The 24170-nt window shown below is 41.0% G+C and overlaps 1 protein-coding gene across 5 annotated transcripts in view; it reads right to left on the reverse strand.

Annotated features, from left to right (window-relative positions):
* LSAMP (limbic system associated membrane protein) overlaps positions 1 to 24170 on the reverse strand; it is a 1002030-nt gene that overhangs the window by 319429 nt on the left and 658431 nt on the right. Inside the window, exon 1 of one of the 5 annotated variants that reach the window (XM_027653692.1) lies at positions 4882 to 4987. The exons of 3 other annotated variants lie outside the window; for them this stretch is intronic. In XM_027653692.1, coding sequence (XP_027509493.1) covers positions 4882 to 4966 — 85 coding nt within the window. In that variant the 5' untranslated portion in view covers positions 4967 to 4987. One more of the 5 variants, XM_027653698.1, reaches the window with a different exon arrangement.

Here is a 24170-nt window from a genome sequence, read left to right on the forward strand (position 1 = left end):
ACCATCATTCAACCAACAACAACACTCAGACACCAAGAGGCCACACTGATCAGACTCCTAGCCACCAGCAATGTACAGATCACACTCATTGTTGGTCGAGAACTTTCTGAAACAAATCCATCCACTATTGGTAAGTGTTTGATGAGTGCTTCGTGAAAAGCCAATGTCTTGTTCACAATATACCTTTGATGGTACTGAGGGCATTGCTCACACCAGCTGAAATTTTCAGCCTCTATTCCACGGCTTAAAGATGGAGATATCTGTAAATAAGGGTCAAGGTTCAAAAAGCATTGAAAATATTTGCCCATTGAGTCACAGAGCTAATACAAGACTCTTGAATGCTCACTGTAAATCATCACACCAACACATTTGCACTAATACCACACAAGCGATGTCAAAGGAACCACAAGTGAAGCTCAAGTGAAATTTAAGCATTTTGGTAAACGTAATGTCTGTAAATGAATTCTGAGAGCCATCACGAAAATATTTACATAGGTAACAGGAAGCCTCTGGATGGCCCTTGCTGCTTTTTTCTTCTGAGCTGGACTCAAGAAAGCTGGGGATGGGGTTTTTACAAGGGTACATTGTGATAGGACGAGGGGGAATGGCTTTACACTAAAGGATGGTAGGTTTAGATTAGACATTAGAAAGAAATTCTTTACTGTGAGGGTGGTGAGACAGGCACTGGACAGGTTGCCCAGAGGAGCTGTGGATGCCCCACCCATGCACAAGGCCAGGTTAGATGGGGCTTTGAGCAACCTGGTCTAGTGAAAGGTGTCCCTTCCCATGGAAGTGGGTTTGGAACTAGATAGTATTTAAGATCCCTTCAAACCGAAGCCATTCTATGATTCTATGACTCTGTTAAAGGCTCTGTACTGGATAGCTCTTTCTGTGCCACTGTGCAAATCAAGCACTACTGATTGAAGCAGAGAAAGGCCATGAACACTCAAAAATGTCGAAAGGAAACTACAAGAAATCAACACTTAATATATAATGTGTCTCCAGTGTCTCAAAGCTCTGCAATGAGAAAGCTCTATGAAGCAGAAGTTCTGTTCATATACAAGAAAGCAGGAATGTGTTATGGCTTAAATCTCTGGAGTGAAGAAGGTGGTTTGCTCTTTACTGCCACAGAGAATTGCACAAAGGATTTAGGTTTCACAGAAGGTGAACTCTCCCCACTCCACCTGCACAGCACAGCAGAGCTGAAGGTGCTGTACCAGGCACTGCAAATCCATAAGGAAAGAAACTGGTGAAGGAGGGTCAGGGTATAGTCCTTTGTGGAAAGGGGCATATGACACCATCATGCCCTTTGTGTGCGTGAGTGCAAGAAAGGTGAGATCGGCATACAGGATATTCCAACCTACTGGGATGACTGAAAAGAACAAATATAAAGTTTTAGGCTCCATGGCCTTTTTGTCAGGAAGCAATGCTTACAACAAGAAAACAAACCAAATCAACTTAGATAGAAAGGGCAAAAATGCCCATATTTCACCCTGAAATCAAGACTTCCTCATAATTTCCAGTATGATCCTTCAGCTTTCTAAAGATCTCCTCAATATCAGGAGCCAATCTTAAAACACACTGTTTGAGCACCTTGGCCAAGACAGAGTCAATGTATTGATGACTGAGGAACATACAGTGTACTTTTAGTTTACTACATGTATTCAACTCCCTACAGAAAGATTCAAGATGTCATCAGTATTGGACAGATGACCCGTAGGTGTGCAGTCAAGAGCTTTTATAATGTGAAACTGGTGTCCATTGTTTCTAATTCCTGTAGTATCTTTCTATAAAGCTGACAGTGTTTGGATAGCTGTAAGGGAGATGGATGGGGTTGAGTATACAGAGAGAAACATTTTGTGGTTGGAATGTGATTATTGAGCTAATGAAGCTCTAATGGCAAATCCAAAAAGGATGTACAAGCTGCTCAACGTTGTCCAATTCCCTGAATCCAGCTCTTGTCTTCCTCAATGTCCTGGTTTCGGCTGGAATAGAGTTAATTTTTTTCTTAGTAGCTGGAACAATGCTGTGTTTTGGATTCAGTATGAGAATAATGTTGATAAGATACCAATGTTTTGGCTGTTGCTAAGTAGTGCTTCCCCTAAGTCAAGGACCTTTTCATTCCCCGTGCTCTGCCAATGAGAAAGTGCACAAAAAGCCATGGGGGAGCATGGTCAGGACAGCTGATTCCAACTGGCCAAAGGAACATTTCATATCATACAATGTCATGCTCAGTTTATGTACAGTTGTGGAAGTTATCCAGAAGGGAGACTGATTGCAGTTTGGGGATGGGTTTGGCATTGGTCAGTGGGTGGTGAGCAATTGTGTTGTGTGTGCATAATTTGTTTTTTCTTGGGTTTTATTTCTCTCTTCTCTTTATTACTATTGTTATTATATTGTATTTTGTTTCAGTTGTTGGACTGTTCTTGTCTCAACCTATGAGTTTTACTATTTTTTTCCCCCGCATTCTCCTCACCATCCACTGTGCTGGTGGAGGGAGGTGACCAGGCAGCTGCATGATGCTTGGCTGCTGTCTGGGGTTAAACCATGACACTTGGTTATTTCACCAGAGTGGAATAGATTGCCAAATACTAACATCCCCCTGAAAAATGCAAAGCTGTTCTGATAACTCATCTGGCAGCTATAGCAACTACTTCATAGTAATACTAAGTCATAACACAAAACTTTGGAAAATTAAAGTAAAGGGAAATAGATGTTAAGACTCGGAAATATTTCAAAAAAACCCACCCACCCAACCAACCAAACCAAACCAAAAAACAAAAACAAACAAACAAACAACAAAAAACTAAACCCCAAAACATTCAATATTATTTGTAGATTCCTTTCATTTGTCTTAGACCAGACAGAGAAATGATTAATGCTTTCTCATTATTTTGTAACAACATTTGGAATATAAGCAATGAAAAGTAAAGAATAAAAAACAATGTAAAAACATTTCTTCTTATTCCCTCATCAGACATCTTCAAAAGAAAATACAAAAAGCCATAGTAAGACTTATATTCAATCATAAGAAAGGAAAATCCCAATTAGGGTGTGCATTTAGGATTTTAACTTGGTATAGATGTTCTTTTAAGAAAACTGTTCTTACTGGCTCTGTTCGTACTGGGATTTAAGAAGAGCAAAGAACACGTCTTTAGCTAGCTAATGTGTATTAACAGCTTAGCACAAATAAGGCAGTATCTTTCCATGATGTATTAAAAATCAGTTAGTTAAACCTCAAGCTCCTTCTTGCCATTATGCTTAACGTATGTTAAAATCATATTGTCTTGTTTTCATTAGGCTGTTAATACATGCCCCCAAAGACAGCTACACCTTAAAGTTCCCATGAGAAAGACCTAAAGGTTTAGCTCTGTTGGCAAAGCCATCTTAAGTTGACATTCTGCTGATGCGGCTGTAACATACTTCCTGTCTCTTCACTCCCCCAGTAAACACTCTTGGCAAAAAGATTACAAGGCCAGAGAGCTGCACCTGCACTTTGGCTACAAAGTAGGGTCACATTCAGCATCCTGTGTCCTCATGCCTAAGATTAGAGCAACAAAGGTCCAAGGCATGGACCTGATCCTGGGCACAAGAAAGCGGAGGCCAGCCTACCAGGTTGGCAGAATTTCATGTGCTGCATGTCAATTCACACAGACAAATTGAGGCTTATCCTGAAATTGTCTTGCTTTGGGTCATGACTGCTGACCATAGCATAGGAAAGAAAATGCTACCTGTCCCAGTGAATCCACTTTTCTTTCCTAAATTAAGCATTCCATAAGATTTCCCCAAATCTACAAGTTACTTTTACATGACTCAGATTTAGATTTTCAACATCAATTCCAAAAGAAAATTCCCTGCCTCTAAGGTATGACAACGCATTAAATTTACCCACTGCCCCTTTAGAAAAACAACTGGTCCCCATATAGTCATCACTTCCGTTGTGCTGTTTCTCTGGGTGACTTACTGAAGAAGAAGTGTTATTCTTTCTTCTGCCTTTTTACTTGCTCAGGTGAGATAGTCACCTGGATGTCACCAGACCAGAGACCTAGTTGGTGAGGCCTAGTGGTGCCTAGTCAGGCACCAAACCACCATCAACAGAGTATAAAAGGGGTTCTTAAGGTCCTGGTGACACATTCGCTGTGTGTACTTCCTCTGCTTTACAGCTGACTCACAGGAGAACGACCAGGCTCTCTCCAGAACAGGAAAAATAACTGCATATTATCTCTTTAAAAGCCTCATAATCCTCAGGCAACAACTGAGTAGTAACTGCAGTGATGGGCAAAATCTTTCCGCTTCATATTAATAAACCCCAACACAGTATTACTGCTTGCTGCATCAAAGGCTTTTACATAAATGACCTTTTATTTCTTTTTACACTGCAACAAAGAATACACGTGTGGAAGGACTTGGATGTTAAAGACTTTGCTTAGGTTTCCATTTGGTGCATCATGTTGGCTTTTGAAATAAATAGAAAGCAAACAAAGAGTGAAAATTGGGGAAAAGCAAATAATCTCTATGTTTTAATGGTCTGATATGTCATTTTCCAGACCATTTTAGATACTTTCAAGAAGAAAGCATCTTCTCCAAAAAAGTATCACTGTTACCTTTTTAAGGAGACCAACTGCCCAGTGTCACTCTTGAGAGTCACTGCTTGCCTTATGTTGACACAGGGACACACAAAGCCATGACAACAAGGGAGTGACCCACCAACGCCAGTTATGTCTTCTGCAAATGCTTTTTCTCTAGATGGTACAATGCAATTATGAAGCATTCTGCACAGTTTCATCTTATTCCCATAAATTGCATAGACAGAAAGAGCCTGCTTCAAAATGTGGCACCTCTGGAACTGAGTTACCCACTCATGTCCACTGATGTCGTTACTATGTGGCAGCTTCTTATCCCATGGGGAATGGCTGCTGGGTGATATGAATACCTCTAGATCACTTCCACAGATGTCCTGGTTCATATTTGGGTTGTAGATCAGGTCACTAACAGCTGGAGCTGCAAGGTTCCTTTCCCTTGGTGACATCATGGCACTGATAGTTCTACCATGACAACAGAACACACTAGATAGGCTAGTGCATATTTGTTTGCCTGGTCCTAAACCCTCCCTTAGAATATGCATTAAGCTCCAGCCAGTACTGCCTCGCCAGGTGGTCTATCTTTGCTGGAGGACCTTAGGTAAACCAGTCAGATTTTTACTGGGTAGTTTTGTAGGGAAAAACACATTCCTCCAGTGTAGCCATGAGATTCCACTGACATGACACTGGCCTTGCACGAGCATGATGACTTATGGGGAGCTGTAGCACAGCCAGGCAGAATGGCTGAAGAGAGCCCTGAGGCCTTTAAACTACAGGTCCCATGACAGCCAGGGATAATGATGGGTAAAGAAAGTTTTTCTGCAAACTGGTTGAATTAAAAAGTAGTAGTAGTAGTAGTCTGTTTGAGCTGACTAGAAACACAGTACTTCATTTAGACCTCCCCGGAAAAATGATAAAAGGTACTTCAAAAATAATAAGAACAGCAATAATAAAAGAGGTGAAAATCACACCATTCCCAAAGTTTTGGAAACCATATTTTCCATTTTAAATCATTGTAGACAGCAAATTTCAGAGAGTCTTACCCTTGCTAGCAGTTCTCACTATTTTATCTGTAGTATCTAACAACTGGAGCTTTGCATCTCCTCTCTTCATTACCGTCCTGATAATAACATCCTGTACAAATGCAGGCAGATTTGAACTTCCATCAGAGAACTGTAGCAGCTGCTGAGCAGGGAGAGGATTTTATTTTTTTCTTTCTTTTAAAACAATTAAAAAGAAGTATCTGACTGTTTCTATGAAAACTGTGGACTGGACAACATCTTTTAAAAAAACATCACTGGCTGAAAACTGGCAGTCGCTCCATCAGTACGACAGAATAATTAAAACCAGTATGACAATAATTAGCACTTCTATAGTTCTTTTCATCCATGGATATCAAAGCACTTCACAGAAACAAGTGCAGCTACCTCAATTTTTAAAGCTGAGCTTAGAAAAAAACCAAATCAGAACTTATTCTGTGTGGAAAATTTCAACAACTTCATCACTATTCATCCTAAATTAGAGAAAAGAGTTGAAATATTTTTTACAAATTTCCAAAATCAAGAATGCTTAAAAAAAGTGCCATGGTTGATTAGGAAATTTTGATGGGTTTGATGGAACCAAACATTCAGCCATTCTGAATTTAGTGCATTTTTGTTATTTGAGTCTCTCAACAATACATCTGCCTTTGGGAAAGGAATGCCTCCTGGGAGCTGTAGTTCATGTTTTTCCACTGAACTTGATAACTCTATTAGTTAGGCGCTGCCTGTCTCCATCCTGCCCTAAGGCTGGGCCTCCCTATCCTACTGCTCTGCAGAAAAACATCATCAAACTATTCCTTACTGCCTCTGCTGAGCTCCTGAATGAGAGGCACTGACTGCAGCAAGGAGGGCTGGACAATTTAGTGAAGAAGTAAATATAAAGCCGAATAGCCCTGATAACATGCTTTAGACACCAGTCCAACTCTCCTTCTATGAGTCAGTAAAGCATCCTGCAGTAGATTTGACTTTTTGGGATGAGTTCTTTCAGGTCAAGCCTGCGTACAGGGAGCTGAAGGAGGGATTTTCTGCTGCAGCTGCCACCTTGGGTTTATGTCTGCAGCTGATATGGTCATCATGTCCACTTGTTCGCAGCGTACAGGGTTGTTCTTTCAAGGACTGGCCTGTCTAGAACTGGCGGGGAAGAGGAGGAAAGGTCATGATTGCTACTTACAGATGTCTCACCTCAAATTAAAGCTGCTAATATAACTTGAGAGAAGGTGGGTTACATACCCAGATGCTTGCTGATATGGCACCCTTCTCTGTAAGTTGCACAGTTTTAATATCAGCAATTCCCCATGACTCCTCTCAGCTACCATGTCAGGTACAACAAAGAGCTTCCTCTCCAGTGAGGCTGGAAATGTGCATGGGACCAGAGGGAGCCTGAAAAAGCTGCTGCTTTTCTAGGAGAGCCCATTTACATTTACTGCATTTCTAGAACTGGCCTAAATGTTTCAATGCTTTACTCATGCTCCCCTTACACACAGACTGGGACAATTTATCTTGGTAGTCTCAACTACTACAATACTGAAGGGGGGACTTTGATAACTGATCAAACAAGACTAAGCTGATTAAACTTTTGCTGTTTTCTGAGACTGTTCCTTTAATAATTTCAGAGCCACAAACCTCAGAGAGACTGCAGGTTCATGAGGGGAGAAATCAAGGAGAAGCATTTAACATTGCTACTAATTTAGGTAATGTTACTAGAACCAAAGTAGATGTTTGCAGGCCAGAGCATGTGGCAACTGAACAGTATCAAGTTCAGCTGATTATTCATGATTACACATACAAGCAACCCAGTTAACTCTTTAAACCTAACCTGGTAAAATAGGATGGCTAGATGTAAACAAACATCATCCTGGGGAAAATCAGGTCAAAGTCTACCCTTACAAACATGCCTTTTTCCCGTATTTTGGTGTACTATACAGATTTTTATTTTTTTTCAAAAATACTTCTGATACTATGTCTGATTGTAAAAACCTGACATATATTATGGTGACTCATTCCCAGATGCTTATTGTATTAGCCATTTACATGTATGTCAGATCTTGTACTCAACACCTGAATTACACACATAGCACAGCTTAACCTCACTGGGTGAAACCATCCAAAATCAATTCCAGCAAACAGCCAAAGCATTATTGCATTTAAATAAATAAATGAATAAATAAATAAATAAATAAATCTGGACAAAAGCCTAACTTGTAAAAGGCCTCTCAGGCCTATATTTCTCTACTTGCATATTTGCACAACTGAAGAAAGAAACAGGCCTTTTTCTTGGATCTACCTCTAAGCAACATACTCCATCACCTCAAATGTTGATAGCTGCAAAGGAATGGAGGAAAAAGACAGAACTGCTCTGATGATGACTTGGGACTGATGACTGATCTGGCATTTTTCAGTTGTAGGACAAAGCTCCCAGACACCTTTGTGAGTAGGGGCAGGTGGATGGGACTGCCACCGTTGAAGGCTATCCACTCTGTAACAAGACATGTATTGAAGGTAATTTGAAAATCTCCCTAATTTTTAGATGTAACAAGTGCATGATGCCTGTCTCGGACGTTAGTTCTCAGTTAAGAAACATGGAGCGGATGCTGACGCTTAGAACAATCTTTTATGTGAAATGTATACGTTCGTCTGTCAAAACATAAATAATGTACTGGGACAGTGTCACCTTGTGGTTGTTTGCTGACATAGCGGCCAGCTGAGGGGATACTCCCTGCACCTAACCCCCCTCGCCCCCAAAAGCCTTTGTTCAGGAATGTCAACCTTGCAAATTTCCTTTGGGGTGAAACAGGACCTCCATGATCTGTCCACTCTCCACCCTCCATGCAGGTGTTAGCAGCTTTTGCACTAATGGTTCCGAAAACCCTCACAGAGGTACAAAGGCATTAAACAACTGGGACAACTCTACAACTTGCACTGGCTTCAAAAGTCTGGGAGAGAAAGATGTGTGAAGAAGGAAGCTGCCAAGTTCCTAAATGGGAGCTGTGACTTTAGGCAATAAAATTCCACTTCTCCCTATTTGAATCTCCTGCCTTGCAAGGTAAATTCAAAGGACTGGCAGTGGATTTTGAAAACTATTGTGTAGGAAGAGGAAAAAATACAGCCGTAATCTAAAGCAAGGAAATTCAGACACCAAACTGTGCTCTTAATGGAGAACTAATGAATGTTAATTAACCACCAATTGACAAAAAAACATATTTACTGTAGTTTAACAGCTCTGCAAATAAGCACAAAGTCATTTACACATGTTTAAACCTTAATAAATACATTTGCAGTCATTGGCCGCTTAAGTTGATTTTCAAACTGTCCCTTATAGTAAATATAAAAGGGTACATTTGGTTGCAAAAGTTATTACACATTAATTAAACATCAGCTCATTGCAGAAAACTAAATAAGTTAATGGCAAATGACCTCTTTCATCAATACTGGTTTATTACACAGCTATTAAGAGCTGTACACAAAAATGAAGAAAAAGCACCATGCGATTAAGCTTTGTGTCTGTGCTGTCACCCACACCTTTGCAAAGCTCTCCCTGATAAGGGAGGGTTCCCCAGGCACTGTGCACAAGTGAGGAGGACCAGCGTGTCATGCAGTAACATTACTGCAGGCAATGCTCTAAGCAGCAGGTTTCTTCAGTGCAATAAGCATGCAACAGGATTTAGAAAACTCCTTTTGAGCAGAAGGCATGGGATGGAAGAGTGTGTAGTGACACTTAGGAGGAAAGGTGGTGTGAAGAATAATTGCAGAGTTTTTATTTTGTGAATTTATTTCATTCAATCCTGTGAGCTTTTCATTTGATTCCTTTTTCTGGCTTTCTCAGTTTGGACAATACCATCTTCTCTTCTGGTGCTACATTTGCTGTCCATTCAAAATGGACAAGAACTTTCTCTGCAGCTTTCACTATGATCCTGCATTCCTTCTCTTGTCCTATTCCCTGGTATATCCCTTAAGGTTGCTTCTAACCTACATCCGTATATTTTGCCCTAAAAGCACTGCACTCACTTCCCAAAGGTTTGTAACAAGGGTTAAGCCTTTAATGTGCATTAAATGCTCTAAATCCCATCACAGAAAATTCTGGACTTAAATAAAAGATAAACATCACCTCCCTTTTGTGTACTTCTTTAAGGAACACACAGCATAAAACCAAGTCAAATGGTATTTATCCCAGGTTGGTTCATTCTCCAATGCTGTTGCAGAAGCTTCCAGTGGAGGGAGCTTAAAATAACTAAAAAAAAGCTTTACTTTCAAGAGACTGACTTAATTAAGTCATTGTTTTGTATTTATACAAAAAAAAGAAAAAACCTCAGGAAAGGAGAAAAGGAAATAATCAGCATTCATCAAATGGGAAAAGTCCAGATCAAACGGTGAAGAAGTGTTTTCAGACTTTGAGAGAATACAAATAGTGGGAAATAGAAAACACAAATTAAATTAAGAATCATAAAATTTTCTCTGTTTGCACAGCTCAGGCAACACTGTCTGAAGCCAATTTATTACCAGGCTCCACAACAAATAAGCTCACATGATTCCCACACTGAAATAACCTTTACTCATTTCACAATAAAACAACCACAGGGGTCTGGTAAGCAAAGATGAATTATAGCTGCTTGTCAGAAATAATTATGATAATCCCTCCCACTCCCACAATATCTGAGGATTATAACCACCTTTACAGACAGCACAGCACTCTCAAATACACAATGCAACATAGCAAAAGTATCAACAAGTTTTTAGGTGGAGAAACTGAGGCACAGGCAGAGGAACTTAATCAGTCCACAGCCACAGTGTTACTCTGGTCCCTGTTCCCACCTTGGCCTCAGTCCCTTGAGAGTGGAATTGATTCCACTGATTTCAGTGGACTTCTTTCGTTTTACACACTGCTGTCACAATCTCAACAGATGGACTGCAGCTGCACCCAGGCTCTGTGATTATGGGCCAGTGTCCTCTTGTGCTACACAAAACAAACTGAAAGAGCTGAACAAAACAGGATTTCCCTGTCCAAGAGCTTGCAAAGGAGATGACACTGCAACCCTTTGTGTTTGACTTGGTAATTGTGCCTGTATAGGATTAATCTGTTACTATCTGGCAGTCCTCATGGATTGAGGACCTTCATGGCTGGGATGAGTCTTCTCTAATGTTGAGGGTATGTGTTGCATTCTAGTGATGAATTTATGGAAAAGCACAGGCTGAGTTATCTCCTCCAAACTGTGCAATTTACCCTTCAGCATAAGGGGGCAACACCCATGTTTGTGAGAACTGAAGCAAAAACTTATTTTTAAGCCCTTGTGAGTGAGTGTGTGTTGAGGGCTTTGCCTTTGGTAGAGCCTTAGCACAATAAAATTCTGGCTGGTCCACATCAAGTTCTCTCCAGGCATCCACAGGCTTGGCTGCAAACCCTTCTCTTTGATAACCCAGACCTTTCCTAACTGTGGCCCTACCTCACATCCAGCTTTCCTGATGAAGCTATACCATTAAAAACCAGAAGAAAGCAGAACAATAGCAGTGCTTCCAGGAAAGTGATACCTCTGCATCTGGTGTACTTTAAAGGCACCAGGCTGTTCTGCGTTCACAAGGCACAACTCACGTGATATCTGTCAGCCAAAGACATCCAAGGCAGCTGTGCCAAGCTGCCTTTTTTTTTCTCAGTTACAGACAACTGTGAAGTCCCTCTCTTTCCCCAGATGTTCTTGCATGCTTCGTTGCAAAAAAATAAGTGTCTGTCAAAACCACCCGTGCCCGCTCCCAGGGAAACAGTAGCCAGGGGCAAGGTGTGTGTGGGAGTGTCCATTTTAGAATCTGCAGCCTCATTAAAGTAATTGGCATCTGGACTCGATTTTGTAAGCTCAATGCCAAAGGGGCTTATGGGGTAACTAATGCTGTGGACTCAGAGCCAGAAACTGCATAGCAGGCTTCTGAATGTGGTCTCTGGCAAGATCTGTGCAATGAAATGACATTATGGCTTTGCCATACATTACATGCAAATTAGAAGAGGTTGGCAGCCATGCAACTGGCATACCATAGCAGTAATCATCCTTACAGGATGTAGAAGGCAAGGCTATTCATACTCAACCCATCAGAGGAGTGGGAAAGGGAAAGACGATGCTTGCACAATACACCTGCTTGCCTCTTTTCCCCTCTGAGTGACCTAAAGGCTTTTCCCAGTGCACAGCCCCTGGTGTTCCTACCTTATTTTTCAGCCTTACCAGAAGGTATGATTTTTTTTTCCTACATCTGTCCAAAATTCCCTTCAAATGTCTGCTGTTCTCTGTCTCTGCTTCTCCCGAAGTATCCTTGCCTTAGTGCCGAATAGCTGCAGGATATGAGCAACAAAATGTCTGTCTGCAGGTGCTGAGCAGTGATAGATGCAGACAGCTGGCTGGCCAGCCGGGACTTCACCTGCTTTACTGTTGATGAACTGCTCTTTCTGTACTTTAATTGCTTTTAATGTTTCCCCCACTTAGGCAGGTATCTCCTCCTCTTTAACCTTTTGTATTTTCTCTGAACTGTTTGGTCCACAGAATGTACACCTAAGCTTCCTAAAATCACACAGCATACTCTGATGACAGAGGACAGATGCCAACCGCCTGGTTCCCTATTTTCAAAGTGATGAGTACTAATAATTTGGGGAAATGTTAATGAAAGGGGCACTCATTCCTGCTATTTATTGTTCTTATTGTTCTTGTGACTGCAGGGATTCACAATTTCTGTGGTGTAGAGAGACAAACTAAAGCAAAAATATACAGAAACCTAAGCCAGAGCTCTTGCTACAAGATTACAACAAACTCGCCCAAAGCCAAATGTCTTCTTGATGTCAGCAACTAGGTGAGAGTGATGGCATTTCTTGTTCATGTCCTTCCAGTGTAGTACTTCCATTATTGTTATATCAGGCCACTAAGCTTACCAGAGTGTCTCTTTCAAACAAGCAAGGTAGGTTCCATTAATAAAGGATTTTAATGTGAGTACTCTAGGCTTGATAATTCCAAATGTCCAGCCTGCTACCCATCAAACTTGCCCCAACACACCATATCTCACACTGCAGGGTTTCACAAGGCAACAGTCCCAAATGGTTCCACAGGCTGAGCACAGTCAGACACAATCAAACTCCAAGACTCAAGTTTTCCATTTGCAAGACAACCCAATGGCCTTTCAAACCCCCTATTCTCCACAAGACACAACTGAGGAATCTCAAGGCAGAGAGAAGGAAGTAGTAAGCAGTCTGCAAAGAACTCTGTTTTAGATATTCAACGTGAACATTACCTTGTGTGTTGGATTAATGCACCTAATCATCAAAATGTTGAATCTAATACAGCTATCCTTTTTTTTTTTCTTACTGCCTGCAGTGTTGCTGACTACACTAGAAAGCAATATTTTAGTCTAAACCAGTCTAGGTCTTTAAAGGACCTCTGGATCAAGTCCAGCTCCTTGCTACTGCAAACAATTTCATTACAGGTATTTTCAAAACCTGCAATGGGTAGCAAACCAGAGGGCTTAAAGGTGTAGAGGAAAGAAATTCTGCTCCTTTCTCATGTCAGTAGGAGCACTGTTGCCTCTTCTGGAACAGCTAACAGAATAGGTAGTTTGGGATGCTATTTCTCAGAAACAGCTTGTGTTGTCTTCTCAAGCCCTGTTTCCAGTCTAAGGGATATCTCATTACAATACCAATGATGGGGTCAGGGAAGCAAAGTTCCTCAGATAACCTCCTCCACTTCCAACAGTGTTTGTGCCTAGACATCTGTGGAAGGAAAAGGGCCCCTAAAAGGCAGCAATGATCAAAGTAAGCTTAAGCAAAGAGTAATGTTGCATTAGTGAGACTGATAGACCAAGAGATGGGGATAGCCCTTCACTAACTAAAATCAGTGTCTGTTTCCCAGTTGAGATATGTCTGTGCTGCAGAAGTCTATAAAAAGAAGTATGAAGCACCTGAGTCTGTATTTTACCTTGTCACATTCAGAAGGCTAGAGAAGGGAATATCAAGAAGACATGATAGGCAATGGCTGAAGGAGTTAAACTCCATTTAAAAACTGGTTGAGTAGCATTTAAAGGTAATATTACTAGGATAAATACTTGTCCAGTGGTCAAGTGAGAATTCTGAATCAATAAATGAAACTTTGTGCAAGAGTGATGCCCGTGTTGGAGTCAAGAAGGCCTGTATCTCACGTGGGGTGGGGCAGGGGTATATTAGGTGTAGATGTTGCAAAAGGGGCACTTTGACCATTCCAGGCAGTAGGTTGCCAGATGGGGCCGTGGCAGATGTGATGTTCTGGAGTCATGCAAAATTCAGAGATTATTATATTGATACATGACAGATGTTACAGAAGCACAGAATATTCAAAGACAGGTGCATTACCTTTATAAATATTACATTCACCCTTATGGCTTTTTTAGTGATTATATACTTGGTTCTGTAGGTAAACCAAAAAAAGTTTTGTGCACATCATGACACCCTGCAGGGCGCTTAACTTTCTCACGCAGAGAAAAAACAAAAGTGAAAAAGTCATTTAACTTTTGACCAATATCAAGCAAACCATCAATGCCAAAGTCATGAAACAATATGAGCTCCTGGCCAGACTCAAACATCTCTGACTTGAACAACCTGCTAGAGTCTCTTTTGGAACATAAGCTCTACCTGCATTGTGGAACATAAGAGTTTTCCCCAGGATCCTGGTGCATGCCCAAGTCGTGACAAGATACCTACACATTATATTACTTTCCTCTGTTTGATTTTTCTGTTAGTTCCCTTTTTTTTTTTCTTTTCAATGGAAAGGACAACCAGGCCAGCAAGCAGATGAGACTGATGGCGTACCTGGGCCAGGCAGTGGGCCACAAAATGCATGTGTCCTGAAATGTAAATCAGACTTTGACAACCACCTGCAGAGCTTTGCAGATTTATATTATTTTGAGTTAGGGAGCTGATAATGATGGAGAAGACAGTACAGAACTGCTACACAGCATCAGTTTTGGTAGATTTTTGGTGGCAGTCAAGATCTTGCCAAGAGTTAAAGAGCCACTCCCTCCAGCAGCACTTAGGCCAGATTTGGGGTCTCCCCTTGGATTGCTTGGCCATGGATGAATCCATGGATTTTAGCGGGTATGGGCATGTGGCATAGAAAATACCGTGTTAGACTCAAACCTGCTCAGAGCCTCCCCTGCTCAGAGCCTGCCGCACATTGTGTGGTGCCTGAGTCATCATTTACAAGTGTTATTTCCACAGGCTGCTGTTTTCCAACTGACTTCACTCTGACTCCTACTGCTGCACCAGATATCCATGCAAACAAAAGCTTTGTCAGAACACAGAATCTACCTTCCTTATTACCCATTTCACATTATTAACCAGATACCCACATCAGCTAAGGAGATGCATTTTCAGCCAGTTCCCTCTCCAGTCCAAAGATTCTTCTGAAGTTCATTAACATTTGTACTATAACTACTGTTGAGCTTGCCACATTTCCAGTCAAGATTTCAAACCAAATGAGGTTACAAAATAATGTCTTAATAGAGAATGCATGGTAATTTATATATTGAAATTAAAGATTAAACCTTAATCTTAATTAAATCTCCCAAAAGTTCAGTAAAGCTGCCCAAATTATAAAATATAAAAAGATGTATTGATTATTTGAGAAATGGAAATCACATTTAATAAATACAGGAGTGAGCCATTAAGGGAATGGAGAGATCAGAAAAAGCACTAACTGGTGATTAAAAGAAGATAAATATTTATTAAATGTTGCTGTGATTTATTAAGCCATGTTGGGCTAAACAAATGTAATTTGATATCTGAATCATATCTCATTCTGATACAGTCTTCATTAAATCTGAAGTCTTGGCTTTAAATGGATATCATATGTTCCCTTCAGTTCTTAATCTCTTTGAAATATCAGTTTGATGCTGTGGAAGACGTTGAAAGTCACAGAGACTGAAGCCTCCTGAGTATCAATGAGGTTATTTTGCACTACAGGTGAGCAGTCAACTTCCCGTTCCACAGTGCCTTTTTATCCAGGCCCTGTTGCAATTTTGTGCTGTCCCTTGGTGACAGGACAATGTTCAGATTTTAAAACCATTCTGTCAACAGGCCAGACAGGAAGAGCACGACTTCAAATTTCAATCAGTCCTCCAACAACCAGTGTGGAGGACTGAGGCAGAACACCTTCACTGGTTTTAAAGAAGGAAAGCTGACTCTCACACTAATGCAGTTGCTGCCCAGCAGAACGTTAGTGGAGGCCCTATATGAGAAAACATCTAACCCCTTCATACACAGTAATTAGTCTAGCACCAATTAGCTCTTTTGATGTAGTTTTCCAGTTGAGATGTTAATCATGCAGGAACTCAGAAATTCATTCTTCCAAGGTTCAGAGAGCAACCTTATCTTTGGCCCCTCGCAGAGGGAGGCAAGGGTCTGGTAGATCATGGCACTCCATGTGCTCAAGGTGTTTGGATAAGAACAATTTTTCAGTTTAGACAGCAAGTTGTCTCGGTCTTAAATGCATTCTCACATACTCTTTTCAGCCTCTGTTTGGAATAGGAGCTTCTTGTTGAAAATTACTTGCATAAATGAATTGCTGCTGATAATTAAATTTGCACAGAGTTAAAATTAAGTGCCAGTGCTCTTTCCCAGTGCTACACTTAGTTATATACTGTTAGTCAGAGTCATTGCCCATTCACTGCAAACCTGAAAAAAGGTTGTATGGAGAAGTAGCAATTGAATTCCACAAGTTTGCTTGAATCTGAATGTTGCAAGAGCTCTAACTTCCTTTCCAATGCTCTTGCTCCCCTCCAAAGGAAACAAAACAAAACAAACAAAAAAAAAGAGAGAGAGAGAGAGGAAGAAATGATGAGAAGTCCTCATAAACTGGAGAGGGGAAGAGACAATCACATACTATTCCTTTTGCCTTTTCAGGGACTGAGAAACAAAATCAGACTGAGCTGGGCACTTCAATCAATCACACCAAAGTTGGAATTCCACCTCATCTCTAGTATCTTCTTTTCTGCAGTCACATGAGTAAAGGAAGTACAGCAGTGGGACAGATAGGAGTAGAGGGTGCCAAAGCCACTTCAGATCTGAGAGGACTTGATGTTTTGAAGGTAAAACCCAATCATGTCTTTTGGAAGTGGTTCTTACTCTGGTGAAAGCCGGGTCCAGCCTCAAGGGCCAAGGAGATCCATTAAGCCAGATTAAATATCTCTTTTTATTAAAGAGCAGCTGTGAGAGATGCCTTTGCATTATATGGTGCTTTCCTGTAGGAATTTCATGATAGGAAACTTCTGGCATTTCCTCTCCCTAGTGCAAGCAGGAGTCGATCTAGCACAAAGTAATTACTTTCAATGTGTTTAGCCAGAAAAACGGCATGACTTCAAAATCCTCACTACCAACACAGCCAAGCAGATTCCTCTTCTGGAACTTACTTTTGGGTTGAAAACATGAGCAAAAAGTTCAAGCCCCTGAAGCAGTTGTCTTGAAAAGTCTTAAGCTACTGAAGAGAGCGGGTTTAGGACCATAACTACAATAAACACAGCAAATGAATAAGAGTCTTTTGGCAAGAATAAGCCAGAATTGCAGAGGCGGATGTTGCCAGTGAAAAGAACAGGAAGGTAACCAAGTGAAGAAACAGCATGAGGAGGATTATCCTTATTTGGAAGCAATCCATTCTAGCAATAAATTAAGCCAGGGATCTCTGCATCGGAAAACAGCAGGGCAACCTATTAAGCTAAAGGACAATCTGCTTTTCCTGTCACCTTTGAGCCCTGACTAAATGGTGAGAGAAACAAACACACCAGAGATCAAAATGTATGTTATTTCAACAGCAGTAATGGTCAACTGCATGTTGCAGAGACAGTGAAATTCTTTCCGTGCACATTCCTAGAACAAGTGCCTGATCTTCAGCAATAGTATTGCTGGAGTGTGACGGCCATAAAGATCAAGTCACAGAAGAGGGCTTGGGTGGAAGAAAATTGATGATTTATATTTTATGGCAAAAACATAGCTGCTTTCACCCCAACTGCTGGGATGGGATCAGGTGAAATACTGAATGCAAACTGAAGCTTTTCTCACAGTGGTATTAGAAGACATAGTGGTAAAAGAGAAAAAAAATAAAATGCTATACACTTTTGGCTCAAAGGGGTCTATGGATCTGCCAGCTTGTAACACGTGACATTGTGTGCATGCTGGCATGTTCCAGGGTTACATTTATTGCATCCACAATTAAGGGATTTCTGAGGGGCAAACACAGGCTGTCTTTCAAAGGGGTTTAAACTATAGAGAAGAAGATTCCTAAAATGAGCACACTGTACAGAACAGGGAGAATACAACTGAAAGAAGAGTAGTAGCAAATATTAAATATATATTTTCCATGTGCCTAATGTAATCAAAAAGAGAGATTATTTAGAATTTGGATGGTGTACGTTTGCACTTATAGGTAGCTGCTCCAGCTATCAACAAGATGAGTTGTAGTGCCTCTTACTTCCTTTCTGAATAACAGTCTGGCTAGTGAGTTTATATCTTTACCTCCACTACCAGCTGCTCTTCTAGTCAAAAGGCCCCAAGAGCTGCCCTGATGGAACTCAGAGTTGACATGTCACTCCATCTGGTCTTCCAGTCCTCGGCTTTCCCAAAGAAAGAAGAGGTACCCAATGATCCCAAACAGTGCACACTCCATTTGGTGATGAGCACAAACAACCTTTACCTGACAGATATTCAAGCATCTCCAGCTTCCTCAAGTTCCCACTGTGATACTCACGCTGATGCAAGATTTTTTTTAAAGCTCAAATTAGGCCGACAAACACAAACAGACTGTGAAAAGGGCAGACTGTCAAAAAAGGTTCCTCTCTTTTGAACAACACTTATGAAAAAACTAAAGTAGTTCCTTGTTGCAGAGTTAGCTCTAAAGTGAACTCTCAGTTCCACAGTGCTATGACATCTGCTTTTCTCAGCTCACTTAGAAGTCCAGCTGGCACTAGCAAAATGTCCCAGGGATGCTGTTCATCTCTTCTTCTTCTGTTGTTAAAGGGACTCCAGGCTCAGCTTGTGCTCTGCTGTCCAGGGCAAAACACTTTGCTAGTCTGCATTCTGTTGCCCACAGAAACTATTTGAAGGGGAGATGCCAGTATCAGGTGAATAAGTCATACATGATCCCTGGCTATGTTATCAGACCTCTCATGGAATATTTTCTACCAATGATAAAATGTTATTGCTGCCATTATCAAGCAGTTGGTCTTTATCTGTCTACCCATGACAGGCCTCGTTATTCAGACAGGTCTTGGGACAACTTCAAGGGGAGATCTTCCCCTCCAATGTCAAATACATCAGCTTTCTAGCCTTTTTTGATCCTCTTTTTTCTTTCAGCCCCTCCTAAACTGACTTGCAAAACAGATGAATGCAGCCCTCCTCCAACAAATCTCAGGGCAAGAGCTGAAGGAACCCTGCATCATGCCATGTCTCTGACCTTGGATTACCAAAGGATACACCTCAAGCCCTCAATCTAAATTTTACAAGGTAAAGGCAAGTTCCTGATTTTTCCATACTGGTCTTGATAATTACACAGAAGAAGGAGACATTCAAAAGTTAAGGAGAATGGGCAAAACTGCAAAGTAAAACAGCTGAAGGAGCTGCCCTGAATTGAGACTTTTACAGCCCAACCACACACATATTCTTTCAAAACAGCACAGCAGCTATGCTTGTCTACTCTGTTACTCAGCATGTCTAAAATCCTTGGCACCTCAACACAACTGGCATGTAAGGGCTAAACAATTGCTGATTTAGTATGTGCTAGCCCTCTCTCCTTTTAACGAGTATGTCTCACCTTCCCCCCAATGAACATAAGGGCATCACTGTCAGAGGTCTGGGAGCAGGGTGACCTGTATGGGAGAGGGCAGGGACTGCCCTGTGCTGGTCCCAGTCAGTACCAACCCATGCCGCCACTGTGCCGTGGCCAGTCAGAGGGCCCTGGTACCACTGCCCCAGCACGGGGGCAAGGGGCTCTGGAGAGGACACATGAGGAAACACAAAAGGAGATTTTATAAGAGGAGGTACACCTTTAAGATGACTACTGCTATGGGTGGACCAACGCCGAAGCAGGGATCTGTGGGTCCACAGCTGTGGAGACCTAAGGCAAGCAGGAAACAGGTGAAGAGAAAGGAGCAAGGAAATAAAAAAAACAAGAAAGCAGGAGCAGCAGCAAGAAATCATCACACACCAACCCACCCTTCTGTGTCTCCTGTCACCTCATTCTAGGGACTGTCAAGGTCACAGTGAGCATAATGTGGGGCAGAAAAATTTAAGGGGGTAAGGGGAGATGTGAGGTGGAAGCTGAACCTGGGGCAGGGGAAGAAAGGGTTTTCTCCTTGCGTTTGTTTTGCTGTTTCTTTTTTTTTTCTTCTCCATACACAAACCAGTAATTAAAAGTCTATGTTAACTGGTAATAAAGGAAGTTTCAATAGAATTCCCCAAGTAGATACTGTTCTGCCCATGACAATGAAGGTAAGGGAAAGTATTTTTCTTGAGTGCAGTAAAAGAGCTCAAATAAAGATGGAGGCAGTTGCCAGTGATTGAAGGCAGCAATATTGTGGGAGCATGGTCTCCAGCGGCACAGCTGCCTCCTCTCTCAACCTTAGCTCTAGCCTGAAGCTTTACTCCAAATGCTGATTGCACACAAAGATTTAAAGAACAGTCATGGTGTTCATTTCAGTGAGCAAAAAGATAAGCTGCAGTTGGTTGGTTTCCCTCTTACATAGGTTTTCATATTTCTCTTGTCTCAAAATTTCCCAAGGGTTTCATCTAATTTCAATAGATTAGAAGAACAAGGTGCATGTCATAAAAGTCTTTAGGTAAGATTTCTAGAACATCTGTAATTTTTTTCATATTTGATGCACATGGAGATGGTAGAGCCCCTGCTGTGGGTTTCTCCTAAGTCCTGTTGTGTTTTGTAAGACATGATAGTCGTGATATGATTTTGAAGATCAAATGATGGAACCAACCCAACTCCTTGCAGATGCCAGTGTCATGTTTTTAATAGCACTCCCAGATCCCTGAAAAGGAACTAATATATCTAAAACCCAAAGTGATGACTGGCCTTCTGGAGGGAACTTTATCATGGAATAGATGAGTGGCAAAACACAGTCAAGGAGGCACCAAGTGGGGGCAATCCAGAAATCATGCCTCTGCCCATTAAGATGCTTTTATTACATACATTGGCATTACTAATCTACAAGTTATATGGGTTACAGAGATATCTAATCCTTTCTCCTTCATTCTAGAAAAGCCCACTGACATTCTTCAATCCCTTTACACCTATCCAAACAGCAGGCACCCTAAATAAAACAGAGAATTGGCAGATAAATAAATAAGATTGCTTGTCTTCCTTTTGACAAGTTCTAAAAAGCTATTGGTGTTGGAGGATCTATAACATTTGTCTGAGATAGCGGATGTTTGGCACCAGTGCTTGCAAAAAAACATAGGGAACTCTACTAATCAGTTTAGGGTAAAACCAAGAAAATCTCCAAAGGAATCTGAGGGAGATACTGAGAGAAACTTAATATAATAAGCATTATTTACTTCAGCATCCAACATAGCCTTCCTTCCACACCTGCCAGCATCACATCTTTAAGACTCTCACTATGCCAACTCCTGCTCTAGGTAAGCTTAGGCTTTAGTATTATAGTCATTTTACAAGTGAAGAAACTGAGGCAGTGACAGATGGAACAAACAATAACAATTAAGACAGAGGAAGAATCCAAAGTAGAGAGGTAAATCACTTGCAGGTAACCTGCTGGACTCTACCAGAACTTACTGGGTACAAATGTCTCCACTGGATTGAAGGACCCAGTCAAAACCAGGGATTCTTAGATTAGTTTAGCAATGGCTTGAGAGTTAAGAGAGCTGTAGGGAAGAAATAAAAGCAATCTTACCCTAGTAACATCCCTCATAGCTAGAAAAGAAGAGAACAGCTATACCATGTAACGATCAGAAATAAACAGAGAAAGGGAAGCTATTAAAAGTCAAGAACTAACTGGGGAAAGGACACATCTTGGGAGCATAGTAGCTAGGTTTGTCAGTTGGGCTGATGCTGGATTTAACTAATACATTCCTAAAATTATGGGCTGTGCTTTCAAGGAGGCTGCCTCTCATAGTACATGGGCAGCACTAGGTCTCCCAGCTACTACTGGAAACAGGACAGCTTGACCACCCCCCACTGCCTGAATCAGGAAGGAGGAAATTCAACCCTCATGGATATCAACAGGAAACTACCAATAAACACATTTTCCAGATGGAGAACCACGTTATAAATAATACATTCATTGTCTTTATACACTTCACTAATTATTATTCTCATCTCTTCGTAGATCCATTAATCTCTCCAATATACCTATTACCAGAAATCTCTGGCACATGCTATTAGCATTGCTGATTCATTTAAGTGTATGACTGCCCTTATCATCTTGTCTTTCTTCCCTTTTTTCATGTAGACACAACCCATAAGATTTGGTTCCAGGTTTTGAGAACATTTAAAGTTTTTATGTGTTCTGGCTATTCTGTTTTCCTTGTCACCTCTTTTATATACATGGTTTCATGTTCTCACCTTTATTCACAGACAGAGAAAATCCTTTGCAGACATTCGATAGCAGCTTCAAGCCTTTACTGTTCAAAACATACCAAATTTGGGACAGGTACTCTATTTCACCTCTAGGCGTTATCCTAACACTATAAATAAAGTACAGAGCATTGCAAGGATTTCAATATCCTTATGTTTCCCTCTAGACTCTTACAACTATCATCTGAGTTTTTAATAATCTACTTACTTGAAGTTTTGTGTCACGTCACTCTTCAACTGGTTCCCCTGGGAAGGTAACAGACTTGGTCTACCCAAGTCACTCAAAATGACTGAGCCACAATAAGCAACACTGGTTGGAAAAAACATCTGTTGGAAAAACTCTATCAAAATGGAAGTTTGTGAAAATCAAAGTGTCTGCAGGTACGTGTTAATCTCATCAAAGCTTTGGATGGCAGAATACTCAATTTGCTCAGATATTTTCCTAGAAATTAATTTCCCATCATCTGTTTGTTCTTGCCTTTCCAACCTTCCATCCTGATTCTTGATTAATTTTTACTTTTATACTTTAAAGAAGAAAAAAACCCCACAAACAAATAAACTCCAACCAGAGAAAATGTTCTATTTCAGAACTATATCCAGAGCACCTACAATGGGAGCCAGTACTCCTTATTGTGCATTCAAGAAATTAGCTGCTACAAACAACATTTGCTTGAGCCTGATAAACTGTTTCTCCAGCCTGTATGCTGCTGCTATGTGTGTTCAATTTCAGTTTGGATAATTCAGAGTAATCCTATTATAGAAAAGCACAAACCACAAAGTTCTGTTCCAGATGACATGTCAAAGTTCAGCGGCACTTGCAATCAGGATGTCTAACTTTGGTCCAATTCTGAGTTAGTATTGATTTTGTTTCTTTCCTAAAGTATAAAAAGCATGGCTTTGAGTGTCTCTTCACTGTGGTATTTTGGAGGCTGACAAACAGCTAACATGCTTATGTCTTTGAGACCTGAAATCTGTCTCACTGAAGGTGAGATAATCAGAGAAGTATCAAAACTGGTATTTTGATAGAGCCCGCACACATCTATGCAGATTGCTTGTCTGTGACCTTACAATACTTTTTCCCACACAGAGACAAAATTTATGATATCCCATTGATTTTTCCCAATCCATTTTGTTTCAGAATTGCCATTTACGCTGCTGCATATTTATATCCCCCCCCCCCCCCCCCCCAATTCTGACTCATTTCTTTAAAGAATACTTAGGACTGGGAACATATCCTAGCAGTGTCAATAAAAAGAAGGAAAAATAAAGATTTCTTCTGCTGTGATTTAGTATGGGAATAACGAGAATACCAGGGCTCATTGGTAGTTACACAAACAGACTGAGCAAATACAATCATGTTGTGTAAGGAAGCATTTGTTATCCATATATTATATTTTCATGAGTATAACTAGAGCCCCCTGGCTCCCTGCTCTACAATTTAACAGGAGGGCAGACAAAATCATTGTGAATTAATGCAGGGGAAATAAACCCTCAGATTCCAGTTTTCTGAGCCTCCTTAGCTTGGCTGTCTCCTTCAGTTCTCCACTGTCTCCCACATTTTGTGGGTTTCTGCCAACTTATTTCCAACAGCATTTTTAAAAGGTAGTATGTAATATGAGACAAGGGTTATGTGTGTGAAAATGTAGTGGTTTTATCCTACAAGCCCAGAGCAGATGTACCTACATTGATACAAAAGAAGGTTATACTAGTGCAGATCATTTCCATTCCTGCACAAAAGGAAGGCATTCCAATACAAACATGCCCCAGATGGCACTGACGTGCTCACATGGAGGCTTGTAAGACTTTAGCAGAGTGTGTGTGGATCAGGTGTTATTTGGACTTCCCCAGGTGGTATCAAGTCACTGATGAAAGTCACTCATAATTTCATTTTGATGAAATTATGCTTCTGCTTTGAGCATTACTGCTTGACTATTCTTGCCTTTCCATGCTGTGGTGTGTTTAGGCCCCCA

This window comes from Corapipo altera, unplaced genomic scaffold (genome assembly GCF_003945725.1).
Source record: "Corapipo altera isolate COAL_440 unplaced genomic scaffold, ASM394572v1 61, whole genome shotgun sequence".
In the NCBI taxonomy this organism is placed as follows: Eukaryota; Metazoa; Chordata; class Aves; order Passeriformes; family Pipridae; genus Corapipo; species Corapipo altera.